The following is an 18,311-nucleotide window of genomic DNA, read 5'->3' as shown; positions in this document are numbered from 1 at the left end:
GGAATTATAAGTTGTTTGTTATGTATGACAAAAATATATGCTCATGATATAATATGGTTAATAAACTACAACATATATAAAATATACAAAATATATTTATTTTTATCTTTGTATTAAAATAGTACAATCTGTATAATCCATTGAATGTATAACATGCATTTTGAATTATTTTAAGATTTACTTTTAATTATGATTCTGTAGAATGTAGCTATGGAAGAAATATAATTAAATATTTATTATATTCTACAAACTACAACGAAGTTTTATTTTTTACTTAATAACTTACTGCTTCAGCAATATCTATCCAATCCATAACAGCTGCTAAACTATCATTTTTTGATGGCAATTTATCATAATTCCAGTATGTAAAATGAGAGAAAGCTCCCGTGAAGTATAAATTACGTTCAACATGTTCTACTTCTGGTTTTTTGTGTTCAACAAATGTAATACCTTTGTATCCAGAAGGTAGCGTTATCTTTTTTCCTTGAAGTGGATATCCACGAAATGAAGAATTATAAACTATATATAAACAAGGATAATTCTTACTTTTTAATCGTAAATATTAAATATTAATATGATTAAAGCAATATTATTTGCGGAAAAAGATATACATACAAACATGCAAGTATATTTACCGATAATTAATTCAAATTTAATAAACTTACCTTTATCGTCTACTTCACGAATGTAAGGTGTAAAATAAGTAGAAACGTTTGCGGACTCATCACCATAAATTTTGCATGGCATTAAATGTAATACACTTTGTTTTTCTTCGGACAAATCATGATTCATATGTAAACGAATAGCCATGTTTAAACGGAAGTATCGCGTTCTATTTTGGCGGGAACATATTCAATCTATACAGATGTCTCTCTTATTAATTTCGACTTTTTAAAATATATCGTTTACATACCTACAAACTGTACGATTAACAACGACAATTGATAATAGCAATTACAATGAAGTGCCAAAATGTCTATGAAAATTTTATAACAATTTTATTATTTATATATCAAGATGCAAATGTGTTATGTGTAGTTTTACTCTTCTGGAATTTATCTTATTATGTCAAATTACTAAGAAATTTTTGAATTTAGAGTGGCTTTAAAATTACTTACAGCATATTTTTGTAATGATTTCAATATTCATATATCAAAATGTAAATAAGATAAAAATAGTTCCAGTATTTTTGGATTTATTTTATTGTGTATAATTAAGAAATTTTAGAACTTAAAGTAACAGAAATTATTTGCAGTATATGATGAACATAAGATGTATAGTGGGGATGGTCCCCACCTTTCCCGAAATAAAGGGAGTAGGGAGGAAAATTTACCACCGTGGTGCGACGCGCACTCGTAGCCCGTAGCGTCAGTCGCAGTCGATTGTTCGATTCGATTCGATCTTGCGCCTTTTGATTTTTACCTCGGGAAAACTTCGCGCAAGTGATACGTTTTTTCTAAGCAAAAATAGTGTGTACGTACAGCGTTCGTATAGCATATACTGCGTGTCCGGTAAGATCGTGTGGTTCACTCTTTTTAGACAACGTAATCCTTTCTTTAGTCAAAAATGAGCACGCCGGTGAAGAAGGTCCCCATTCACCTGCAGGTCAGTTCCTTGTCGATCTAGTCTGTTTTTATTTCTATTCTATTATTTCGGTGGTCATAGGAGCTGGCTCCTTTTAGTTTAAATATCATTACGTAAATAAACTGCGCAAAAATTTTCTTATTCATAAATGTACGTGGAGCAAACACCGGTTTATTTAGTCTTATGCATTGAATAGTATTTGCATCACGTGTAATATTGCGAAATTTAATGAATTTTATAATGCACATTACTATGAAGCACAGTAATCACTCTCTTCCTACTAAAATTATATATATATAATCGTCATCTTTACATGACAAACTAATTTTTTATATAAATTTTAATAACAGCATATTGTGAGTAACGTGTGCCCTACAACGAATAAAATAGATGTTTAAAAATAAAAATAGCGCATTATACGGAAATATTTCGACTTTGACATAACACTTCACCCATATAAGAAAAGAAGAAATGGAAAGATTTGTTACTTATAATCGAACTAGTCAACAAGTAATTGCACGATAATTAGTATGAGAAAAGAAAAGATGAAACTTTATATAATTGTAAAAATAATCGGCTGTATGTAGATAAACGACCATGATAGTCGCCCGTGGACCGTGTGCAATGTAAATCGATGCAAGTATCTCTGAAACATGATTAGTGCAGCAATAAAATCAGTACGTACATCCTATATTCGATATTGCCTGACGTGAATTCATGACTAGAATAGCCCTTGCTTAAAACGTCATATCGATTTGTTTTCGTCTATAACGGTTAATTTAATATTCATTTACCACAGTATCTATAAGTTTCTTTCGTTCTTTTAATTTCAGCCGAGTTATGTACCATATCTCGTATTTAGAATATCAAAAATATAAATATGAAAGATATCGTATTTGTTGATAATTTTAAATGTTCATAATTTTAACTTGAACATGTCGCAGCAAGGGGTCACCGAACTTACGATCGATAGCATAGATGTGTTTAACAAACCATTCACAATTAACAGAGAAAAATAAAAAAGAAACGATTAATGGTAAAATGAATTAATTATTGATATTTATACGATTATATAACGATGATACAATATTAAGAAAACATAATTTATTTGTTTTAGTTGCTCGTATCAGGTCTTGATACCGACGTGTCGTTATTAAATACAAAAAAGTAATCAACAGTAAGATTAATTAATTATTATCGTTAATGAAACTATAACGACTACATAATGTTGAGAAAGCGTCATACTTTATTTGTGTTAATTGTCGTATTAATTGTTGCCACTGCCAAGTCCTTATCCCGTTCCCTTTGTTTTACCGCAGGCCATAAGGTTCGTTAAACGGATCGTAACCTCGAAGAGGTACATACCGTAACATGTAGTTCAAAGGAAGTGTTTAGAAGAAGCGTTATGGTAGAAAGTAAATAGATAGATATGGATGTTTCTGCGTCACTATTAAAACCGAAAGTTCGCACCATCGCAGTGATCGCAAGGTTGCTGCCTTATTGATCGGAGCGTCTTGGCGCCCGGCACCGCACCGGTCTCTCTCGCGAAAAGAGCCAACTTGCATGTCTACAGAAACACAAATGTGCTACATTTATGTTTTTATGCATACGATGCATCTATAGAACTGAGTCACAGAAAAATTCAGAGTATGCAAACGCAATATGCGAATTAAATGACCAATTTGTAGCGAGATGTCATAAATTACCATTTTATAGTTTGTTAGATAGTAAATAGATTAGTATATTAGACTAGTAGATAGTAATAATTCGCTTTTTCGATAGCATTACATTTTATTGCCGTTTTACATCGAATGCAGATGCGAAGTGTTTAGTCAAACTCCTTTTACACTTTTCTACGGTTACACTTTTTTTCTTAGTTAAGCAGTTCCATAAAGCTCTACAATCAGAATCCTTCCTATGGAGTTATAATATCACAGTAATATCAAGTAACCGACAACTTTTTGCAATTTTACAATCTTTTCGACGAATGGCATAATTAAGAGATTTGCAATTGATGGAGTTTACTTGTACAAAAAATTTGTTTTATCTCCAAACCTGTTACCGTAACTTGTAACTTGTAACGCGTATCTTGTAATTTGTAACTTGTAATGTTCCGCTAAAAAGTAATAGTTCAATCATGTAAGAAGGCTCAGTTCACAGATAACGCAGGCGAAGTTATAATTCTTCAGGGGGTGGCTGCATTTCACTTACTTCCCACGATGACGCAATGTACACTTTTCACAAATTAATATCACGTAACGCTCAAATACGTAGAATGACGCAAAGAGGTATTCAAGTATAAAGACAATCGCAATTATTAATTCAAATTAAACGCAATTTTGCTAAGCTTTATGCTCCAGTTTTTATACGTCAATTACTTTCCTATATAGACGTACGTTAAGATCGAGGCATGGGAACGAGAAAGTGTATTTTAACATACAATCATAGCATCAGAGATTCGGCATAAATAGATACCAATATATATCTCTTTCGTTTCTCCAAACAATTTCCCTAATTACACGATGCATCGTTATATAACGCGTGAGAATTTCTCAATTATGAAAGATGAAGCTATTCACAGGCGGAAGGTGCTCTAACGATACCAAATACCGCGAGTTCCGATTTGGTAAAAGTTCGCGTGAACCACGGTCCGTGGTCATCGAATTAGGACCACTTAGAACTTTCAATATTTTTCGCTCTTTTAGTAAGATTAAGAGACGCGAATTCTAACAACAAAGTCTATTAATTACTAGGATGTTACACATATACGTGTTAATAATAATTTGTGCTTCCTCCTGTATTTTTAACAGGATAAATTATTTTCATGATTATTCCAGGACGGTTAGCAGGCACTATCCATTCCATACAGACAATGTTTCCATCAATAGATTATTTAACGAAGTTAAATTTAATTAGAAGAAATCCTAACAACTCGATTCCAAACATTTTTCAATTCTATTCTAAATTTCTATTCTAAATAAATGATTTTATCCTGAAATCGACAATTGGCTGTAGCAATGAAACCGCAAAGCCGTGCACCAAAGCATATGAACTGATCAAGTAGATAACGTTTTAAAAAACTATATCTGGTTAAAGATTTATTTGGAAAAATATTGCATATACACCGGTTTAACGATTCCAACAACTAAGATCAATTCGTCGTTTATCTGACATAGTACGTGTATACATGACGTATTATTAGAATTAGAAAAGTGAACTTTCTGCATGTGGTTGAAATTTAACTGTATTTCCAGCGTTTAGCTATAGATACTAGTTTCAAAAGTTGGTAAACGTCGATGACGTGAAAGGGCTTAATACAGTGTGTGATTCGCGACGATAATTCGTACACGCTTGGGAAAATCGTACGGCACTGTGCCGTGGGTGCTATAAAAGCACGGTAACGCGGGCTGCGCCGGCGAATCAATAGTTCGTCGACACTACATACGTCCGACCTGAAGTCGGAAAAACCATCGGAGCTTGATTTTACGAGAGTGTGCACTGTGCACGCTCTCGACGACAGCCAGACGGTAAATCGTATATGAGAGAGCCATCGAATTACGGATCTTCCGTTAGTCTCTATGTCCCTGCGAGCTGTTCGCAGGAGCTGGATGGTTTCCGCGAGCAAAAATAAACCGTGGGTGGTGACTGACATTTTTGCCCGTGCCTTTTATCCCGTTTGGAGGGTGTAGAAGATATAAAACGGCTGATTCGTCTGACTCTTCCGAAGAAACATTGAAAAACTTGAAATTCTATATGTAGAACTTTCGCATGTGTGTATGTTAACTTATAAACTGTTCTAGGATGGATGGCTCTTTTTCGAATTAAGTTTCTCACAATGGATCTCGTTGCCGTAGGAGTCTTATACAGGAAAATACGTCACTGATTAATTGCTGCAATTGCATCATCGAGCGATTAAAAAAGATTGCATTATTTATAAGGCTGGCCAATATATGCAGATTGAAACAGTAGTAAGAATGTAATCGAGCTTTTTAAGTCGCTCAAATTTGATTTAGATTCGTACTTCATCAGACGGCACAAAGGATTCAGCGAGGCAATCTTTCCGGTTCTCTTTGTCTCTCTGGTCCTCTATAAAATAATAATGACGAAAGCAGTTTACATTCTGTATATAAATTTCGAGTAGCATTAATGAAGAGTCTCGTTGTGTACATAGATCTCTAAAACATTTTTAATGTATCTACTGCATTAAAGGGTACAGAAGACTTGGAGAGGAAGTTAATTATTTGTTCAGAAAAAGGATCCAAATCCCGTGTACAGAATAATAGTCCTGTTCATTAAGAACTTCATCGAGTAGCTAGGCCCTCGAACCTCTTACAATTCGTTTTGCGTTTCCACTGGCGACAAGTGGTTCGACACGGGTATACTCATCGTCGTCTGTTTGTTTCACCGAGAACTTGACGGAGAATTTAGTCGAATGGAAGTCGGTCAGCCAAAATGTAAATTACCGGCATTATTCTACCGACGTAAATAGACACTGGGAAGCCAGGTGCGAGTCACATTGGTCGTTCCCGCGGCAAATTTATCGCGAACTGAAATTAGAGCGGCTTATCGGATCAGTATTGACCTTTTTTCGCCCCTCTTTTTCTTCGTTCGATTATACAAGTGCAAGGACGACTCGTAGACCGATTATACTTAAATATATTCTATCGTACACACGTTCTTCGCGCATCGACGCAAGGTGTGATTCCCTGATTGCGTGTCGAAATTTCCAATTGTAGATACAATTTACGGTTTTCAAGTCACAGAAATGCACACGACTACTTTGCGTCTACCATTTGGTTCAATGCCTATCGGTATCTTTTGCGATAAATCACTTCGAGTGCTTTCTTCGTTTCTCGCTATTAAAATGTATTTAGATCTCAAGTAACGTAATCTCCAAGTTTACACCTCGTGTACGGTATATCTATATACAAGGTTACATCGCCATAAGCCGAGTACGACTATAGTCCTATGTTAGTTTAACACGAATTTCATTCCACGCGTTTAGACTTTCGTTGCTCGAAGAAACTATAAGAAAGCGTTAAAAAGATGCGCCACCCATTATTATGTAACGTTATGCAATTACCGTTAGCTCTCTGGTCCCGTTGGTGTATTAAATGGTCGAATATGTGGTGCACCTTTGGACCACGTTTAGACGATACAAAAGGCAGCTCGACGAACGTTTGTCGAGTTAACCAGCCAGAGAGTTGCTTGTACGATGTCTCGTTGGAGCGGGACGAGTCAGCCACCGTGAGTATTTTCTCCGTGTACGCGTCCACTTCATTTTCTTCGAAGAAATCAACGATAGAAACCTGCGAGTTTCGCTCCTTAAGAACGCAGGAAAAATCCTTTTCCCTTCGTGAAAGCGGTCAAGCCTTGGCGGCTGGCGCTCTGAATCGTCTGGATATAGTAATTAACGAAGAAATCGCCTTTTAATTGGACCAGATACGAACTGGAACGGCGATCCAAGCGACAGCGTCTTCTAGGCGCATGCAACCGTATACAATCTACCTTATTATAATGTGTTCGAACTTACGCGATAAAAGCAGAGCGTGCGATTCTAGATACTCATTTGCTTGATAAGATCTTCCATTTGGGCGATGTTTGCTCGAGTTCAGATGAATTCGTGGCATGTTGCCGGGAAATGCTGGAGATATCGATTTTACCAGGGGCGTACTTCCGTACGGGGGTGGAAGATCTTATGACGCGTCGCCTCGTGCTTTTATCCACGTTTTTTCTTCGTTTCATCATTTTCCTTGTGTTTGATTCTGAACGTGTCGAAACTTAGAAGTACTCCATTCGATGACCTATATATGATAATTGACGTGTAAATTGATAGATCGAACCGTGAACGAAATGGGGCTAGAATTGTTAAAACACAGGAGATTACAGGAGAAGAGCATGATAAATACGTATCATTTCTGTTGATTTTTTGATTTTGATGTCATATTACGATTAAAGAGGAACATTTCTACGCGATATACGTAGCTAAAAGTGGAAAGAATCCGTTCGAGCGAAAGATATAATTGACAAGGCTTTGCAGAAGTTAAAGATGCAACTGTTAAGGTAAACAGAGGTGTTTTAACGTCTTTCACCACTTTAATATTATGACGATATTTCTACGATTCTGAGGAGGCTGTAGAAGCACACCTAGAAGTCTCTAAAATCAAATAATAAGATCATTTTGAGAACATAGGATCGGTCGACGACGTAGCGAATCTCAAAATTGTCTTGTAAAAACGGAAAATCTTCTCCTGTGGCCTTCATATGGAATCACGGTAGATGCTAAATTCGCAACTGACACGAAATGGTATTAAACGTGTCTGAGAAGTGAACGGTAGGATTTCTTTTCTCGAAAATCACGCCGACGTACGGCTAACGTATTTTAAGCGGTCGTCTGCTGAAAATATCCAAGCGAAGATTCTCTAACACATGAAACGCACATGTCGCGTCCGTGCCTAATAACTATACCGTGAAGATGACAAGGTCTCTGCCCACGTGAATTGCGCCAACGAGTTCTCGATATTCGTTCCATTTCCATTGGTTTAGACCGAAGGTTGTGCCACCATTTCATTCTATGGTTGAGGTAGTTTAGCGTGCAAAGTTTATTAGAAAAGGCACATCCCTTGTAAAATCATTGTTTTAAGAAAACGCTGCGTTCTTTTAACGACTTGTACCCTTTCGAACATCCAATATATCACCCTCCCTTTGTTCGACAAGATCCGATTTAACAAAGTACACCTTGCAGCAACACTTACATCAGAGGGGGCGAGGCAGATTGGGATCGATTTCATGAAAGCCACGGCTATTCACGGTGGTTTAAATTCACACAGGGTGTTCGAAGCGATTTTACGGGGTGGAGACCTCCAGCCTGCGTGAAGGGTTTGTTACACCACGCGTTGCATTAGCCAGTGCGAAGGGTACGGACCATGGATCGGTTATAAAACGTGGGTGGTGCCGGCGACAACGATGGATTGTCCTTTTTTTTCCACTGTTCCCTCCTATGGCGTCTCTGATCTTTCTCCCCTATACGCTTTCATCTTTCTACGGACGGGGAAAGCCTCAGGGGTGGTTGTCGAAAGTCCCTTATGCAGCCTCGTGGACTCCTTTCTCCCTAGTCTCCCTTCAGTTTGTTCCACCTACGAGATCCACGCTAATATTTATACGTTTTGTCCGCTCTTCTTTATACTACAACGAGCATAAAGTGAGGTCAGGATCTTTGTTTTTTAATCACGATGCCATTGTACTCGATAATTTGCTGATTCTCAAGGGTTGCGTGATATTTCGGATTGGGTACCTGGATTTTTTAATTAATCGAGACACATAACGATAGACACACAAATAGTACGAATGTTAAGAAAATATAATCACGCGTACATAGATAGTTGTTGGTACGTAGATTTTTGAACAATCTGAATTATTATCTTGGACGATAAGTTGTCTAAAGTTTTGTTACTGAGCAGAGGGATAGTACGATAGTAAAAGGTAGGACTTTAAAGAAAATACAGTTACGTGCAAATATTCCCCATTATTTTAAATGATAATTCCTGCGAAGTTCGTAATTAGTCGAGAGACATAATGTAAGGATGATAAGAAATACAGTCACGTATAACTGTTTCTTATTATCGTAGAGGATAGTTCTTCTGAAACAGTGTTGTTCGTCGAAAGACATAATGCAGGACTAAAAAAGTGTGAATCTTAAGAAGATACACTCGCGTGTAGATATTTCTTATTGTCTCGAAAGATGTGGGAAAAATTGTTAGTATTTACACGAGGGTTAGCGTCGAAAACATAGCGAAAAGAGATGTGTTCCTTTATTCATTGCGGAAATGGCACGTACATATATGGCGAGCACGGTTTTCAAATCCTGATTGTATGGTAATGTCCGAAGTGGATCAGCGAAAAACCGCGCGTTTTCCGTGTCGAGAACGTTTACGATAGAGGCGAAACCTGTATTCCTTCGGATGGAAAGATGTATCGCGGAATACGGGATCTTACGCTTATCAGTCGTAGCACATCGGTTATACTGCTCTAAATTCAGCATTGGCGGAAGTGCGTGAAGCGTAACTTCTATTATATACTGATTGGTATACTATAGTGTGGAGGTAATATACGCACATTAATCGTCTGCACCGGATGTTGGATCCGACGCACGTTGCAAACGAATATCAAGGACAGTGCGCAGGGGGTTTGGTCAACTCTCAATGAGAAGTAATTTCATTCGAGGCAGAGGTTTTTTAGATGACACTGTACGATTCCAATGTTTAGAAACGTTTATATGATGAAACTTCGCTAATATCTTAGCGAAACACGAGTTAAAACACGAGTTAGAACACGATTATCATGACCATGTTGATAAGGCTTTGAACAAGTTTGAATATGTATATAGAATTTGGAAGATTTATTCTAAATATTCGTTTCGTAGAAGTCACAGAAATATTTTAACAATTATAATTCGTTGGATTAATAAGCCTTGATATATATTTAGCACGAGCACTTTTTTCTTGTTCATAGAGTAAGCGAATTTTATAAAAGTATTATTAATTACGCAATAGTAATTGAAAGCAACACTCGCTATTTTTCTATCGAATCACCAGCCTATAACGTTAAATTATCTATTGAAAAACGGCAAAATAATAAAATCGTAGTAGTTTGATCTATCCGTAATTCTATGATTGATGTACATCATGTCGAAGAGCAAACGTGCAGGTATTTTCGAGCGATAGCGTATCCGAATGATTATAGATATTACGGATAAATAGATAACGAATCGATATTATCAGATGATAAATAGAAGATAAGCATTATCTAAATATCAAAGGATAAATTCGTACACTTTGGTTTATATATGGAAGCTTCTGCAAATATCAAGGGCAAATATATTGTAAAAGAAATAAAATTATACTGTAAATAGCCGAATGCATTTGGATAATTAATATGTATTTATTATCATCAGAATTCATCGTAATTGGTTATATTATCGTAATTAACGTTAGTCGATATTATTAAAGATAATTAATATCCAAATATTTTACTGTGTAAGTCTACACACCGGAAATTTTCATCTACGTAGTCTAGTGGACGAGTGACCTATAAAAGTTTAATATCAACTGGAAAATTGACGCTCGGCTCCCCCTATCTATAAGCACCGTTTATACATTTCTAATGGTTTTAATTGTGTAACAAAGTATCGTTTACAACTTTACCGAAAAGAACGGTGGTAAATAATTCGCGTGGTACTTGTCGATGTGCATTTATTTTCTTTAATCGCCGAATTTTACATATGTATACAACATTAGCACAACATATACGCGGATAATACAGGCGTGCAAGAAGATCTCGTTAAAGATTATCATTCAGTAGTATTCGACGTTATTACAAGTTGCGGTACCGTTTTGGAAAAAGGTATGCGAATTGATACCAACTGTTCTGTTTCCAGAGCGCGCAAAACAGGCTGCTGATTAAGAATGGCAAGGTGGTGAACGACGATGGGATCACGGACAACGACGTTTACATCGAAGACGGTATCATTAAGTAAGAGTCCTTATACTTATATACATTTGCCGTATTTATTTCCAGACGCGTGTAATTACGTCATTAACACATTGACTGCCACGAGAGTTCCATCTGTTTTGCTCCATGAACCACGATAAATTAATACGTTTCACTACAATATATAACGTTATAAAGTATAGTGTATTATGTAATCACGTGGCTTCTTATAAATATTAATTATCGAATAAAATTTCACTTACTGTTAAATATTAGCTAAATTAAAATTATATGTCATATCAATAAAATTAATATTTCGTTTCATATTTAAATCAAAATTACTAATTATAATTAGGAAATCAACATATTAGAGAAAGTTGGATATTAACAGAATTCCATTTAATATTTTACACGTTGAATTTCTAATTTATTAAAATTAAATGAAAGTTAAAATACTTTAATAACAGAATGCAATTTTTATTATTTATTAGCTATATTTTATCGCGCATGTATGTTAAATTTATTATGTACATCCAGCTATTATCATGTTGTTCGATATTTTTAATTCGATGATATCCAACGTAATCGACGTATTACTTACGAAAGCACGTATTTCGTTCACGATGGAACTGCAATTCTGTCTCGTTTCGATGCGATGGATTGATCATTCGGTGTTTTTCTTTGACGTTGATGATTGTCAATCGGAATCGTTGCGCAAGTCAAAGAATTATGATCCTGAGGTACTCGCTGTAACATTTGTAGTTCGCGAGCAAACATACTTTTGAACTTACGCGTGCGAACGATCAACGTTTCATTGAGTATTCTACTCGCGTGTTTGCACGCCACTTTACGCAAGCGAAACGCGATACAACGCTGGCTGTTTTATCAATGAGCAATATGGAAAGATAACGCGATGATGGGCGGTACAATTTGTCAAGCAAGCGTGACATGCACTACCTAATGAACGGTTTAAAGAAGGCAATAAGCAGGTAATATCGAGCCTTTGCTTAAAGCCATGTGATTATGCACCGTGTAAATGGTTAGAGGTTGTTGGTCAACTCGCCTCATTGCTCTCCCCTTATGGAACGAAGATTCGAATTAATGCTGGAAAGTTTTAATCTTGTTCGGTATTTTCATTTTCAGAAGAACGATTTCAGTTTAACGTTAGCATTTTTTTAAGAGAAAAATAGCAAGAATCGATACCGGTGTTACATTATCAGTTATCATTGATTCCTCCTAGAAAAACGATGTTAAACAAACCAATCGTAGATTGCAGATCTACTCACGCCATTGCTCCTCTTTTAGAACGAAGATTAAATATAATATCGGGACAGTTGTAGATATTATCTAGTATTTTTATTTGCAACAGAATCGAAGAACTGCTTGATTTGTCTAGGTTTGCTTAAATCATCGAAAAGTAGAGATCACTATTTTTAAAAAAACCAAATATTTAAAGTCACGTATCATTCTTTACTTTCGTAAATCGCATTCTAATCACCCTTGAAACTCAAAACTACCTAACGATCGTTCGCAATCGTGATTCTTTTGTTAAAAAAAAAACAAAAAAGGAGGAAAACAGATTTCCAATAAACTAATCGACCAATCGATCGTGCTAGAAGCGTTTAATCGCTCGCTTCCACCACTGGATTCATTTACATTGTGAACGTTCTATTTCTAGGCAAATGGGTCGCAATCTGATAATACCGGGTGGCACTAGAATCATCGACGCCCGTGGGAAGTACGTGATGCCTGGTGGCATAGATCCACACACCCATTTCGAATGCGAGCTAATGGGCGCCAAATCGGTCGACGATTTCTATCAGGGGACCAAGGCAGCTGTCGCTGGTGGTACGACGATGATCATCGACTTCGTCATCCCCAGGAAGGACGAATCCCTTTTGGAGGCGTACGAGAGGTACCGAGAGTCCGCCGATCAGAAAGTCTGCTGCGATTATTCGCTCCATGTCGCTGTCACGTCCTGGAGTCCAAAAGTGAGCCTCTCAACAGATCAACAAGCGTCCAAGACAATCTTCAATGTCGTCCCATCTTTATATCGCCGTTATCGTAATACAAAGAAATATGTCGCTAGAAGGTTGAATTAATAAGATCTGACAGATAGGTTGAGACGACTACCACAAACAGAGCCAGCATGATACAGTTTACACGCGTCCTCTATTCTACTTAGTCAACCAGAATGAGATAATTACCGTAATGCGAGTCCTTCCTAGAAAAGAAAGCACGTCTGGGCATGACCTTTTTCTTGTGGGTCTTTTAAGTTCACCGACATCTCTCCGCGAAGTTAAACATAGTCTGTATTAACACGAAGCGACGTAATGTTAACAAGTAGTATTCAGATCGCAAATAGAATTTACGTAATCCGCCGATGATCGTCGGAAATTGCCAGGGTTGTTACGTTCGACTCTCTGTCTCTCTCTCTCTCCCTCTTTTGAACGTTTCTTTTGTCGAACGTTAATGATCAATCGGCGATTGAAATCGGTGGAATGGATTGAACAGAGAAACTGCACGAAAATTGCGAATCGATCGTTGCCAGAATCGTTGAATCGAATAAATCGTTTAGACTTGAAACGAGCATAAAGCATCGACCTGGATGTTTGCTCATCGAGCGACGAGTCCGCTCTGATCGTTCCTAAATATGGGAAAACCGATCCCGCGGCAAATTGGCAAATCGTACGAATCTGGTAGCTGCAGTTGTCTTGCTATATGCCGACTCTGTAACTGTAATCGCGATCGTGAATGGAATACCAAACGATCGGTGAGGAAATCGCAAGCGAACTGCGTACGGATGCATGTAAATCGCCGTGCTCCTTATTTGCTGACGCTTGTCGGACTCCTCGTCCGTTCGAAGCAATTCCGTTCCGTTTAAAGCGATTCCCTTCCGTTCGAAGCGATTCTGTTCCATTGGAAGCGATTCTGTCCCGTTCAAAACGATCTTCTTCCGTTCGAAGTAATTTTGTTCCGTTGGAAGCAATTCTGTTCCGTTGGAAGCGATTTTATTTCGTTCGAAGTGATTCTATTTCATGAAAGCGATTCGGTTCTATTTTTAAAGCGATTCTGTTTAGCTCTAGGCGCTCATATTTCCCCTGTATTACAGCTGAACGATTTATATCGCAGGTCAAAGAGGAGATGGCCACGTTGGTGAAGGATCACGGTGTCAGCAGCTTTAAAATGTTTATGGCCTATCGCGACCTGTTTATGCTAAGGGATCCAGAATTAATTGAGACGTTCAAAACGTGCAAGGAGCTCGGTGCCATCGCTATGGTTCATGCGGAAAATGGCGATATTATTGCGGAGGTAAGAGGCACATCGTGATTTACGACGTATAGTTATCCTTGAAGTAAACGAGCAATACGCTGTGTTTGAATGTTTCAACAACTGTTACCATGTTTGGCCCTCTATTATCCGGCGAAAATAGACACAGTACGTTTGCAGTCACGAATTCAGGGATATACGTAGACAAGAACGTTCGAAATTGTTTTAGAACACGAAACGATTGCTCGATGCAGGAGTGACGGGGCCGGAAGGTCATGAAATGTCTCGCCCCGAAGAAGTGGAAGCGGAGGCTGTGAATAGAGCGTGTGTTATAGCTAGTCAGGTAAGGGCGACAGTCTGGAGAGGACTCTATTTTTAGAGAGGATCACTTTATATTTGTCCAGTACGCTTGTTTACTGTTTCAAGCACCGCTACTTTGATGATCAATGTATCGTAGTACCTTGAATGATTGTTTATTAACGATCGTATCACCCTCTTTTTGTCACTCTCGTTTTACTTTCGAATGAATGACATTTTCAATTCAGTTTCAGTTAAAAGCACAACAACTAATTTTCCTTTTTATCGTTTCAAACTATGACAAAATGTAAAGAACAATTGTGCTATGATCTTATTTAAGGGAGGAGGTACTTGATTGCTCAGTTTCATTTTAAGAATTTATTAGATCTTATTGAGATTACCCTTACGAAAGGCAGGTTCGTTGTTTTTCAGACAAGACGTTGTAAGCATAAATCGATCAAAATTCTGCATGCTTAGGTCAATTGTCCACTGTATATAGTGCATGTGATGAGTCGTAGCGCCGCAGAAGCGGTGGATGCTGCGCGTAAGCGTGGCGCTTGCGTCTTCGGCGAGACCTTGGCAGCTGCAATTGGCACAGATGGTACCAACTACGCGCACAAATGTTGGAAACACGCAGCAGCGCATGTTTTGAGCCCACCTCTCAGACCAGACCCAGATACATCTTGCGTGTTGCTGAATATGTTGACCAAGTGAGTCGAAGCCACCGTGGACCTTCGATAGGGTGACTTTGACATCCACGGCATAGTCTCTTCGTGTTTCCACTTATCACACGATATTGTTATAATTATACGTAGTCTTCTATACATTCCATTTCACGAGTGAACGAAGAAAGTAATTTACTGGTTGTAAAACAGTATGTTTCGCTGACCGAAAAATGATTAGAATAGTATGCGATACTTATGAAAGAACTACACTTTACAGTTTAGTTAAGAAAAGTATGTAATTTACAATGCTAATGTGAGCCATTTGGTTCAGCTATGCCGTTTTTACTATTGTAATGAATAGCATAGGAAGTAGTAGGGATTCGGAAAAGATGTAAGAAAACAAGTAAGAAATATGAGATACGTAGTCTTGGTTCGTAAAAACTATTTGAAACTACGCATTAGCGGACATTACAATCACAGAACTAGTCTCCGTAGTCTTAGATGTAAAACTGTTAAAGTCCTACAAACCTATTATCTCAGATATCAAGATTTCAAGGTGGTTTCATAAACTCAGAATGATCTGTGTTAAAAGACTTACAGAGCCACTTGCACCTGGGATTAAATCGAACAAGTCCAGGTGGTCTCTGCGAAACCTTGCAAGTTTGTACAAATTTATGAATCTGATACATTAGACAATGAAACTTCATAAAAGCAGATTATTCTCCATCATGTTTTAAAATGTTACAACAGACGATCATTGAAGTACAATTAGGGTATAATAATAGCTGCCCGATGTTGCATGCACCGTAAATTATATTTAGATGTTCCGCTAAAATTCCCGTGCATGCACACTGATCGTAACTGTAGTTCGGTTTTACTTTTCCTTTGCCCTATTTCTTTGCAAGTTTGAAATCACCTGGCACGATTCCCTTAATGTACAAACGTGATCTAGCTCAACTCGAAGTTGTCTCTAAATTGTAGTTAGACACGGTATCGTGAACACGGCTGAAAAGAATATTCCTTTAAGAAACATAACAAAACCGAAGACGATTTTGACAATGTAAAAATTCATATTTAAAACTTACATTGTACGCAGATTTTTGAAATTCTATCAACACTGCAACAAGACTCAACTATCATGATTGTAATAGTAAAATCAGAAATCACTTTAAAAATGTATATGACGGTTGCAAACATAAACTTAATGAACAATTAATACAGAATACGAATTGTTGGTTTAAACTAAAAATATAATCAATATTAAATCTGATGCTTGAGGTTTGTTAATACGATGGAAAATTCACTGTTTAAATTACCAACGTCGTGAAGTTTATGTTTACAATAGACATTCTGTAACTTTTACATACATTTCTAACTCGATTTCAACTTGATTTAAACTCTGCTAATATGATTATCATATATTCCTACAAAATTTCGATAAGTCTTTACATAGTTTAGAGAACTATTGTATATGATAATCTTGCCCTTTTTTTCGGCTGTGATCGCGCTTTCACTGATAAGATCAACGTCAGGATAAACGAGACGATCGCGGTTTAGGTGAATTGTCCGCTGTACGTAACGGCATTGTCGAGCAAGTCCGCTGCTGATGTTGTGTCCTCGAAAAGGTCGGAGGGTGTCGTCCTGTTTGGAGAGACTCTCGCAAGTACCGTGGGTATCGATGGTAGCGAACAATACGGGAAAGATATCGAAAAAGCGAGACGTTACATTACTAGCCCACCATTGAGACCCGATTCTACCACTCCTGCCTATCTAATCGAACATCTAGCACAGTAAGTAATCTAAAGTTTTAAATCTTTTGACATTAATCAAGGAGACGGACACAAATCGAAATACTATCTATACGGTAATGTTATATACTATATTTGAAAAATATCGATGCTTTATCCTTTTCGTTGTTGTTAATTATCGAAGTTTCAAGTGTCTATATCGGTGTGATCGACAAATCATGCGATCGTAAGAGACGACCGATGAAATAGACGGTATAGCAAAGTGGAGATCTATCCGATGGCTTGCCGTGTTTATCCCGTTTCGAGTGTTTCGAGTACTTCCCGGTTCGTGCTGATAAGTAGCTGATTCCTGTATAGGAACTTAATGCAGAAAGACTGTCGATGGTTAGCAATAGGAGATAAAACGATTTTTCCCATTATAACGTTACCCGTATGCATGTGGATGCCCCGCGTATTCAAATGACAGCGATAAATTACAGTAACAAATTGGCACGCACGATATGAGGCTAACTGAACGTAATTTTAATAGGCATCGCGTGGGAAGCGCCTCTTATCTCGCTGCTGGTATTAGAGTTAATTAAACGGGCAGAGGAAAACTCGTTTAAAGATCATTTCCACGGTCAGCATTCAATTTTACTTATTTACTTGATAAACCGGTCATATCGCGACTCTATAATCTATACTTTACATGTTAGAAAATTCTTCCAGCTTGTCAGATGTCAAGGTAACCTTTGGTTCTATAGAATATTCTCTGCCATATTCTAATTTCTATGTTCTTAAGATATCGGCATTTTTATTTTACCAGTCACCTACTTAAACAATCTGCTCTATTTCGCCAGAGATGGCCTTCAAGTTACCGGTAGCGACAATTGCACCTTCAACGCCGAACAAAAAGCTCTGGGCAAAGATGACTTTTCGAAGATTCCCAATGGCGTAAACGGCGTGGAAGACCGGATGTCAGTCGTTTGGGAGAAAGGTGTACACGCGGGAATAATGGATCCTACGAGGTTCGTGGCAGTGACCAGCACCAATGCCGCTAAGATCTTCAATTTGTATCCGCGAAAGGGAGTGATAGCGGTCGGCTCAGACGCAGATATCGTTGTCTGGGACCCCAACAGGAAGCGTACGATTTCCGCTCAGACGCATGTTCAGGCCGTTGACTTCAACATCTTCGAGGTAAGGGCTGGCTGATATTAAGCTTTAATAAAGTCTTTGTCCCTGTAATATCGAGAGCACGCGCCCTAGGATTTATTTTCCA

The 18,311-nt window shown here is 37.6% G+C and overlaps 2 protein-coding genes across 7 annotated transcripts in view; one reads left to right on the top strand and one right to left on the bottom strand.

Moving 5' to 3' along the window:
• Positions 1-77: 77 nt before the first annotated feature.
• On the bottom strand, positions 78-848 carry LOC117206567 (ribonuclease H2 subunit C). The gene is made up of 3 exons (XM_033446044.1): positions 666-848; positions 287-519; positions 78-208 (listed from the first exon to the last, which is right to left on the bottom strand). The coding sequence occupies exons 1-3, from the start codon at positions 808-810 to the stop codon at positions 188-190; spliced, it is 399 nt and encodes a 132-aa protein (XP_033301935.1). The 5' UTR covers positions 811-848; the 3' UTR covers positions 78-187.
• Positions 849-1,350: 502 nt separating this feature from the next.
• LOC117206808 (dihydropyrimidinase) overlaps positions 1,351-18,311 on the top strand; it is a 22,719-nt gene continuing 5,758 nt past the window's right edge. For 3 of the 6 annotated variants that reach the window (XM_033446465.1, XM_033446462.1, XM_033446464.1), the window contains exons 1-7: positions 1,353-1,605; positions 11,021-11,115; positions 12,752-13,064; positions 14,206-14,385; positions 14,573-14,686; positions 16,863-17,095; positions 17,893-18,229. In XM_033446465.1, coding sequence (XP_033302356.1) covers positions 1,567-1,605; positions 11,021-11,115; positions 12,752-13,064; positions 14,206-14,385; positions 14,573-14,686; positions 16,863-17,095; positions 17,893-18,229 — 1,311 coding nt within the window. In that variant the 5' untranslated portion in view covers positions 1,353-1,566. Of the gene's footprint in view, positions 1,606-2,903; positions 2,942-11,020; positions 11,116-12,751; positions 13,065-14,205; positions 14,386-14,572; positions 14,687-15,117; positions 15,351-16,862; positions 17,096-17,892; positions 18,230-18,311 lie in introns of those variants that run through there. The other 3 variants (XM_033446466.1, XM_033446467.1, XM_033446463.1) reach the window with 3 other exon arrangements.

The sequence above is a fragment of the Bombus bifarius genome, unplaced genomic scaffold (assembly GCF_011952205.1).
Source record: "Bombus bifarius isolate JDL3187 unplaced genomic scaffold, Bbif_JDL3187 scf7180000008008, whole genome shotgun sequence".
Taxonomy (NCBI): Eukaryota; Metazoa; Arthropoda; class Insecta; order Hymenoptera; family Apidae; genus Bombus; species Bombus bifarius.
Note: the sequence above shows the minus strand (reverse complement) of the source record. Positions and strands in the feature narration are given on the sequence as shown.

What these genes read in the sequence shown, in the direction of transcription:
- LOC117206567 (XM_033446044.1), bottom strand. Translation starts at nt 810, where the DNA reads ATGGCTATTCGTTTACATATGAATCATGATTTGTCCGAAGAAAAACAA. An exon ending in TCGTGAAGTAGACGATAAAG is followed by an intron (nt 520 to 665) that starts GTAAGTTTATTA and finishes GTTTATATATAG; the next exon opens with TTTATAATTCTTCATTTCGT. An exon ending in GGATAGATATTGCTGAAGCA is followed by an intron (nt 209 to 286) that starts GTAAGTTATTAA and finishes TTTCTTCCATAG; the next exon opens with CTACATTCTACAGAATCATA.